The following is a 9,969-nucleotide window of genomic DNA, read 5'->3' as shown; positions in this document are numbered from 1 at the left end:
TCCGAGAGCCATGCAATAAACGATGCACCAACAAGGGCATAATGAACAACTGAAGAGTGGTAGTTGATTTTTCTGGTTTTTCTCTCAGGTCCTACAGTATGCATGTACAGACGTTTGAATGTACTCAAGAGAATGGTATTACCATAGCAATTATTAGTTGTGTTGTGAAAAGTAATAGTGAAAATGTTGGGCAAAATATACCTATGTTTGTGAGAAGTGTGGCTATTTATTTAGTAGTGCAATAGAAAGAACTTGTGGAAGCATTCCATGGATCTTCACCACATTTGGATCATTAGGGAGGTGGCACGGTAGGATTCGGACCACCAAAAAACTACTAGGAGGAAAGAGGATAAATGTAATACTACTTTCATCTGGCAGTGTATTGGGGTTGGCAAAATATTGCCATGTTGTATCGGCCAGGGTTGCAACTTCCCGCTAGTGCTGGTATAAGACCCACCACAAATCTTAGAAAAAGAACAAGAGCAGGAAAAGAAGGAAATATCCTACTACTGGATCCCCTGTGTGTCCCATATTGTCTCTCATTTCTTCCTCAAGCATGTCATCAGACAAGTTCTCCATCTCATAGAGGCCATTAATGTATTCTTTCCACCTATCTGCTCTCTCTTATGTGCTTAACAGTGGAATTCTTGTTGCACTCTTAGTTGTTGATGCCCTTGCTTTTAATTTTACAAAGGGTTGTTTTAACTTTTCCAGACACTGAATTGGCGCTTCTGACAATCATTTCTTTTTTGATTTCTTCACATTTTCCTGGGACCTTTTCATCTTGAACCCCCTACACTTGCTGTTTATTTAGTTCCTAAGTGACTTACATATCCCTCTTCTTTGCATATTGACTCAAACGTATTAAGTCTAATCAACTTATGCGTATGATTTATGTCATGGGCTAAATTATGTTTATTTTACATACCACTGTGACACACTGTTGTATTTGGTATGCTAATGAGTCTTATATGAGTTGTATGCATTTTTCATCCATATGATGTACTGCTTTTCTTCAGAGTGGGGGATCAGCGAGGACCATTTGTGACCATGTCTGTGAAACACGGCACGATGGTGTGTGCCATTAGGGCATCTTCCACCCACACCCCAACTTCGTGCAGCCCACCTCCAGTGGTGTCACTATAGTCACTACAGATGCTTATGGAAGGACAAATGGAGACTTGTGTTTAGCAGTGAAAGTCACTTCTGCTCTGGTGCCAAAGGTGCTAGTAGGCATGTGTGGTGTCTTACAGGTGAGTCTGGAATGATATGACAGAGGCACAGAGGGCCAACACCTGGCATCACAGTGTGGGGGGGCCATATCTTACAGTGGCCGTTCTGTGGTGACCATAGAGGGAACACTGACTGAACAGTGCATGGTACATCCTAAGCACCATTCAATCCATCTTGTTACTGTTGGTGCACCAAAAATGCGGTGTGCTTTTCCAACAAGACAATGTATGTATCCCTTGCCACCCATATGTGCTCAGCAACGAGTACGTCAACTACACTAACCAGTACGAAGCACAGATCTGCCTCTCATTGAGCATGTTTGACACTACATGAATCATCATCTTGTGCGATCTGCATGACCACCAAGATATATGGCCCAATTGAGGCAGTAGGTGGAAAGTGCATTGCAGGCCATTCAGCAAGATTAAATTCTTCACCTCTACAATTGTCTCCATTGGAAAATTGAAGCTTGCATTGCAAGGAGGGTATACAGTGTACTATTGCTGACATTTCACACACCCTGTTGACTGTACTCAGATGTACGTGGCTCTGTCAGTGTGATAGTTTGTTGTATACATCCTTGAGAGTGTGTTAATAAAATTTCCCTCTGCTCAGTCGACAAGCTCTTGGTGTCCTCCTTTCTTTTTCAGGAGTGTAGTTGTGCCAGTGATCAAACTTCAGTGAATATTGCTTGTATGTAACAACCAGAGGATCCACATTCCTTCTGAGAGAGTGATGTAAAAAACTGGGAGTTTGATAAGAATACAGCATGTATGATCTGATCCTCATACCAAGAGTGTCACATTGAAGGAACATGGCACCAGGGAGGCAAAATTCGTTAAAAATTCGTGAAAGATTAAGTGCTTTAAAATCAATATGACCTGTTTTACAGACTAGTGTTATGGAATACAAGGAAAGTACATTTACAAAATAGTCCCTAAAAGGATGCACTACTCACAAGGGATAACAAACAGTAGACAATAAAAAAAATAAAAAAATAAAAAAAAGAAAAGAAAAGAGATCAGTTTAGAGGTTTCAAGACACAATAGGTGCTTGTTACTCAAGGCAGGCAGTAATTGCAAAATGTGATTGCACAAGTTGCACATTCATAAAGTACTTGGAGTTTGAAAATAGTGGGACCAAGTATTGTGGTATTTTCTATGAAAGAATGGTAAGCAAGAACATATGTATCTCCACTTCCTCGAAGTGTGCAATCACTATCTGACTTCAAAAACAGCAGCCTGAATTCACAGCAAAAATATTACATCTCCAGAGATCACTTTATGATTTTCAACAATGAGGTGAGACTGAGAGGAGCCACATCTTTCAAAGAAAGGGAAGAAAGGTTGGAATTTTTCCAAATGATATGCCACTTACAATATCATGATTACATGAAAATGTGAGGATCATCTCATTGTTCATCAAGCACCTACTGACTCCTAGGTCACCAGTGCCCATCTCCCATAACCATTTTGTGTCACTGGGATGCAAATGTTTGTTGATTAGTGAATATATGACAATATTACAGGAACGAGAGTTACTAGAAAACACATCAACACTAGCCACACAGGCAGCTGCAGAATGATGCAAGCACTGACAGACTAATGTTGCAGGAAAAGAGAACAGGAGGCGGCTCAGGGGAGAAAATGAGGATTCATCCAGCTAAATGGATACTGTGTATCATTAAAACATTATCTGTAGCTTTTTGATGTTATTTTCTTGTCAGTTTAAAAAACAGGAAATCTGGGCTGACCTAAGTTAAGGTTTTTAATTACTCTTTTCAATATAAAAACATTTAATCCAACAAACATGTTCTTGATGTTCCCTCATAAAAATCAAGGTCTTCAAAAGACAAAAAATGTTCTTAACAGCCCGCTGACATTCAGCAAAATTATGTTATATTACATCACAGACAATCAGATTAAGTACCACAAATTAATAATTTCAGTCTTTTTTCCACTTTTGTCCTGTATAAGTACTTGTTAATGTTATTAGCTAGTATTTTTGAGTATGGAAGAAATCTAAAACATATTCTTCCAGCAGTACTCAAACAAAATAAAGTTTAAAAACATACAAAAACATGTTTTTAAAGATCCTCAGTTTAGCACACCTATCACTATTTTTCACATACATATACTTCAAAATCAGTGAGTAGTTTCACACCAGTAACAAGCAAATATGTTCCACAAAAAATTTCCTTACGAATGTGGAACTACCTTGACACTACACTTTTACCATTAGCACCTATTCAACTAGTACACTTTGCATATTTATGCAAAGCAGGTTTTACAAATAATATTACAAAGCAGTGGACTGGGAACACTGTATAATCTTGACTTCCTTGTATTTATATTTCTGTGTAGCTTCATATATTTAATGTTTACTGTTGTGCATATTATGTTATACTTTCTCCATCATTTCATCACTGTCCTATAATATTATTTTAAAAGGGGTTGTTGCATAATATGAATATAACAAAGTTATACTTAACATATATGTAAATAATGGATATGCCATCATGTCAGTAATTTCCATCCTTTCAAGATGGAGTAGATAAAAACATTGTTCACAATTGTCAATTAATCAGTTCTAATTACAATTCCTTGACATTTTCTCACTTTTTGTGTACACATTCATTGAATGTGTAGATAACAACAAAAATTAGCTTCACTTTTTCATCTGCCACAAATTCAGTGATTGCTAATTCTAAAAATAAATTTAGGAAACTTTATTCTGTGTCATAATCCGTCCAAGTTTTTAAAATATACTTAATGTTACTAGTGCCACTGCTACCTGAGCTTGCACTAATAATCTGCAATTACAATGACACTAGAAGATCCTCCATTTATCTTGCAATAAATTTTTCCCAATATCTTTAACGCAAGTCCTACTCTTCAGATACATTGTAATTCTCTGAAAGGCAAATCACTTCTGCCTAAGTGTTTTTTACATTACTTTATAGTTCCTCACTAAGATCCAGAATATCTGCAGAACCTCTGGTGCCCACTGTATGCTATCTAGTAACACTCAAGTTGCTTTAAAAATTACAAGTGCTAGTCCTTCATTTTCTATTAGCAAGATGTGGAACGATTCAAATGTAGGGTTACTACCTGATTTTCTAATCAGCTCTTAGTGAACATCATCTGAAACTTGCTTCAGGACAGCATGAAAGATATTAATCGATCTTTATTTCATCACAACAATGCCATGGCCTCGTGGAGACAATTTCTGTGATTGTGAAATGTTTACTCACTACTGGTTACAATAAATAGTGACTTTGACAGGACTTTCAGAGTTTACATTCAGAATAATTTTCTTAACTATTTAATAATTTAAGACATGATTGTGTTATCAGCAGTGGGATTGCTATGACTGATTGAAGATAATCTGAGCTGGAAATATTTTCAGATAATTTTATTTTTGTTGCTGGAACATTTTCATTTGTACCTGACAAATAATAATTATGTCAGTAAAATGTCAGATTTAGGCCTCATTATAGATGCGTGTACTTCCCAGCCACAAGTCTTTTATTCTTGCGATTTCTAATATATGACTATTTATTATTAGCACCTCATTTTGCATACAAGTTTAACCTACATTTCCCACCTTCTCACTCTGCTTACATATAACTCAATGTTATAATTTCTACAACACATACAAATTTCAGAAAATTTAAAGAGGTGTACTGCGGACTACAAACAATTAACAACAGACAATCATTATGTAGAATATGACTCAGGCACGATTTAAAAAGGCAAATCAGTTACACCAATGTCTCCTGCTTGTACACGGGCCTGGAGGACTTCGTAATTTTTTTTGACACATTGCTGTGATGCACACAAAAGAAATTCAGAGGACACTTCCACAGTTTCTTTAAAAGAATTAACTCACATAAGTGACTTGTTACTGGATATGAAATTTTGTTAGACTAGCACTGGCAGTCTTCACTGGCATCCACTGGCACCACTGCCATCATCGTGAAGGAGTGGAGACTGTGAGCCAAGTGATCGACCCTGTGGACCGGTAGCTGTCCTTCCCCGCGCTGCTCGCTCTGGAGACACCGGCATCTTCAGAAGTTGTGTCGATGGTGAAGGGAATGATTCCTCACTGCTGCTGGCACTAAGGGATGCTACAGCTGGTGTTGCTGTAGATCGTCCAGCATCCTAAGGGAAATAAAAAAAAGATAGAAATGAAATGATTGTACAGTATTATTGGCCAGGACACCCCATCTGGAGTAGCCCAGCCGCCTATTGCAAGTCGTTTTAGTTGACGCCACGTCAGCGACTTGTGTATCGATGACAATGAAATGATGATGAGGATGACACAATACCCAGTCTCTCAGTGGAGAAAATTTCCGACCCAGCCTGGAATCGAATCTGGGTCTCCTGCATGGCTGTCAGCCACTCTGACCACTCAGTTACAGAGGCAGATCTTTGTCACCACACCCTTTCTCCTGTGAATTATTTGTGCATTACCACACTTACACCATACATAGAATTACAGAACTCAGTATTCTAATATGACACTTCCATTTTTCATTGAATTGCTCATCCCTTCTCCAAAAGTATGTGCCACAAATATGTACTCTTCTCTAATAACATAAATGCAAACTACTGGCTAAAAGGGAGGATTTAATATCCTGTCAATGACAATGTAATTAGAGAAAGAGCAAAAGATAGGATCGGGGAGGGTGTGAAAGGAAACTGGCTATGTCTTTTAAAAAAAAAAAAAAAAAAAAAAAAAAAAATACCAACTGAGAGAAGCATTCAACTATACTGGTAATGAGAAACCATTCACCAACACCTCTATCAGTCTGAAAAGTAGTATTGGTGAACATTTTTGGTACTACAATTGTTGAAATCAGGGCTGATCAATTGTTGGGACTCCTGGTTCCCACCTGTGAGAGGCAGGCAAGGTCAGACATGTTCAGTATCACCTACTGCTGCAATGGAGGTAACAGGTGAGGAACAACATGCAGCTTTGAAATTCAGCTTTTGTCTCAACAAATCTTCAGCTGAGGCCTATATAATGTTACTGGAGGCCTATGGAGAGTCTGTTCTTCCCTACAGCACAGTTCAAAGGTGGTTTAAAATGTTTAAAGAGGGGAGACAATCAATTTCAAAGGAAGGTGGACCCAGTGCTCCAGTTACCGCTCTTACAGAAGAAAACATCAACACTACTGCTGTCATTGTGAGAGGGCATCGACGAATTACCTTAAGATCACTTTCTGAAATACTAAACATTTCATTGGGTGCCACCCACACATTGGTGACAGAAAAATTACATGACACGCATTTGTGCATGATGGGTTTCAAGACTGTTGATTCCCAAACAAAAGGACATTTGTGTGCAGGTCTGCGTGCAGTTAAAAGTTGATGTCAGAGGAAGACCCGGAGTTTCTTTCAAATGTAATCACTGCTGATGAAACTTGGCTACATCATTTTGACCCTAAGAGCAAACTGCAAAGCTCAGTGTGAAAATAACCTTCATCACCAACCTCCCAAAAAGCAAAAGTGGCTGCTTCTGCTGGGAAAGTTATGGTCATCTCATTCTTTGATATTTATGGAATGGTTAATCAGCATGTTGTATCTGCACACATGTCAGTAACTGAACAATACTACAGGGATGCCCTGAAAACATTGCAAGTCCATATCAGGTGCAAAAGACCACATTTCCATGACGCAGGCTGGATGCTGCACCACGATAATGCGTGGTCACATAATGCCAATGTTGTAGCTGAAAATCTTGCAAAAGTCAACATGAAGTGCGTCCCCCACCCTCCCTACAGTCCAGATTTAGCCCTGAACCGTGCGTGGCTAGTGTTTGCGCCATCTCTTATTTTCCATCCTGTGTGTGTGTTTTCCATACTGCCACCTCATTATGTTAGTTTCAATTTCTGTTATCACTGAGTTGCTGCTTTGCCTCCCCGAGTGGGAGCAGCGGCACTTAGCGATATAAGCCCTGGCGTATTATCTTTGCCGACCGCTATTACTTCCCAGTTGTCGTGTGTTCGGAGTTAGTTCGGATCTATCAGTGAGTTGGGAGGCGCTAGCAGTACAGTTCAGACCTGGCAGTGTTTGACTCAGGACGTGGCAGGAGTACAGTCGGGGCATGGCTGCAGTGAGGTCCGGACAGCCATGACTCGCCCAATGGTTGCCGATAAACGTCAATTGAGTGCAGACCACCTTGGTTGGTCATCGGTCGGTTGTCTTGTCGGACGAAGTGTACGCTGGCCGGTGATCGCTTATGGGTTGCCTTCATGTGCTGACTCGTGATTCGTCCTTGTTATTGCACAGTCACTGCTGTTAGTATTGTATAGTCCTTTGTGCAAGTGTTCGTGAAACTGTGTGTAGCTTGTGATGTCGACTGCTCAGTTATTTTAGTGCTGTCTCCGTGCTGATGTGTGGCAGTCAGTCAGTTGGCATGAAGCAGTGAGGAAATCTCCGCGGGGCGTAGTTTGGCTGGGGCAGTGTCTGAGTGTGGGGGTTGTTCCCATTGCTACGAGGTATTTGGCTCACCGACCCTGGACACGAAAGCTGAGTTTGGATTTTAATTTATCAGCAAGTCAAGACTGTTCGCATTGTGCCGTCTGGTTCTTGTTGTTGGCTGTTGGGACATTCCCGCTAGCAACAACATATGTGTTTGATTTGGCAAAGGTTTAGCCTCCATCCGGTGGAGTCTTACTGTATTTGGTTATTTGCAATTGAACTGTACCAGCAGCATTTTCTGCCTTGTGGCCGTTAACGTTTCAGTTACCTGATCTGGCTGTTGACGTAAATTCAGGCAGTGTCCTTTCCTCACCATGTTTTCGCTGTCCAGCACGGTGTGTAGTTTGACAGCTTAATGTATGCCTGGTTGTGGGCATCCATGCCCTTTACATTTTGCATTGAACTCCCGGTTGTGTGCTGGTCGAGTGGAGCGCAAGTTACCTTGTTAGTGGGTTCGTTGACTACCTGTTGGTTGGGGTGTCGTCGGATCGAGAATGGTTGGGCTGACTGCCTGTCTCACCTAAGTGATCGTTAGTGTTTCAAGTGCTGGGTGGCCCCTGAAACTTCTGAGCATTGTTACCTGCACTGCCTTTTCTTATTTTCTGTTGTGTGTATTTGTATGGCTCATAGCTGATGGTTTTGAATTAAAGTTGAATTGTTTTTTGTGGTATTTTAAGTCATGGGCCTTCGGCCATTTTAAAATTAAAGTTCCTTGCTTGTCAAGTATTAGATCGTTTGGGGTCTTCGTCCTAATTGAAGATAAGGCCTTCTGCCTTGTGTTTTTTTTATTTAATTTTTACCTTGAGTCTTAAAACATGGGCCTTCAGCCGTCTTTAAATTAAAGTTGTTGCTTTTGAAGTGTTAAGATTTTGGGCCTTCAGCCAAATTGTAGAACTTACTTAACGTGAGGCCTTCTGCCCTCCAAATATTTTCTTTAGGTGTGTCTGAATTTTGAGATAATGGCTTTTAGCTCTCTCTCTCTCTCTCTCTCTCTCTCTCTCTCTCTCTCTCTTTCTTTTAATTACATTAAAGTGGTTGTGCCCTTAAGGCATAAGATAGTGTGGCGTATTCAGCCGACAACTAAGTTCAAGAATTTGTACTGTAACGTTTGGTCAAATAAATAAAATTATATGTGTTCGAGTGTAACTGACAGCCGCTCATTTTGGCCCCTTTCCACGATTCCAACTACCTGTCCTGTCCTGCGGGTTTAGCAGGGTGTTTCACTGGAGCAGAGTTGCACTGTGGAAGCGTGCTGGGCCCATAACCCAGAGGTCCATGAGCGAAGAGAAAGTCTTATTTAGCACTATCGAATTTCTACTTATAGAAGAACCAATTTACAGAAACATTTGTGTATATGTAATAAGAACGAGTAATATTGAAGCCTACTACTATTTTGCAACACAAAATTTGTCCCTGTCCTCTTTGTCAACTACTTCAATTTTCAAAAAGTCAATAGAAACTAATTTTCTGCAGTTTCCAGAGTAAACTCCAGATTCACAATTGATTGAAAATTCTTCTACAAATAACAATGGACCATGTTCTTTACAGCTAATATTTCATCACAACAATCTGAAAGGAAATTCTCATCTCTATAGTAGAAGTACTGATCAACTATGAAAGAGTTTAGAAATGCCGGTAGCCATCAACAAAAACCTCAGCTGTGAAACTGACACCATATATTAAAGCTTCAAGTGGCGGCATAAGATTTCCTAATGCTGGAAAAAAACAATGAGGTGTTATTTCGTATTTCATTGCCTCCAGCTGGATATCATCATCAAGAGCTGACTGATATCTACTGAACTCACAGAGGAAGCAGCTGAAGCATCTCCAAGTTTTGAAAATCTGTACCATAAAATGGGCCAAAATGCATTCCAGAGTCCTCTCTACACAATTCATCAAAGTAACGCTGCCATGACTACTTGGAGAGATGTAGAATTCTTCCTCAGTTTAAGAAGAGAGATCATTACAACATGAGTTGGGGGTAGTTTTCCTAAAACAAATTTTACTGTAAAGGTCAAAAAGGATTTTCCTGTGAGGTGGAGTACACAAGTAACTGAAGATCTAATGTTTATATGTTGCAACATGATACACTAAATAGTGAATGGTGCTGTAACTGTATAGACAGGCATTGTTAAGCATTCTAATCCCATATGGAGAAGGGACATTGCACAAATCCTGGCTGGTGTTTTTGAAGTTCATTCACTCTCTGTTCCTCCAATTTCTATTTATGATACCAGAAAATGTGTCA

The 9,969-nt window shown here is 39.8% G+C and overlaps 1 protein-coding gene across 2 annotated transcripts in view; it reads right to left on the bottom strand.

The window, feature by feature from the left end:
• Positions 1 to 4,772: 4,772 nt before the first annotated feature.
• LOC126203293 (E3 ubiquitin-protein ligase MARCHF8) overlaps positions 4,773 to 9,969 on the bottom strand; it is a 78,251-nt gene continuing 73,054 nt past the window's right edge. For both annotated transcript variants that reach the window (XM_049937552.1, XM_049937553.1), the window contains one exon: positions 4,773 to 5,396. In XM_049937552.1, coding sequence (XP_049793509.1) covers positions 5,178 to 5,396 — 219 coding nt within the window. In that variant the 3' untranslated portion in view covers positions 4,773 to 5,177. The remainder of the gene's footprint in view (positions 5,397 to 9,969) is intronic.

The sequence above is a fragment of the Schistocerca nitens genome, chromosome 9, assembly GCF_023898315.1.
Source record: "Schistocerca nitens isolate TAMUIC-IGC-003100 chromosome 9, iqSchNite1.1, whole genome shotgun sequence".
NCBI classification, from domain to species: Eukaryota; Metazoa; Arthropoda; class Insecta; order Orthoptera; family Acrididae; genus Schistocerca; species Schistocerca nitens.
This window is presented reverse-complemented; position numbering and strand designations above follow the sequence as displayed.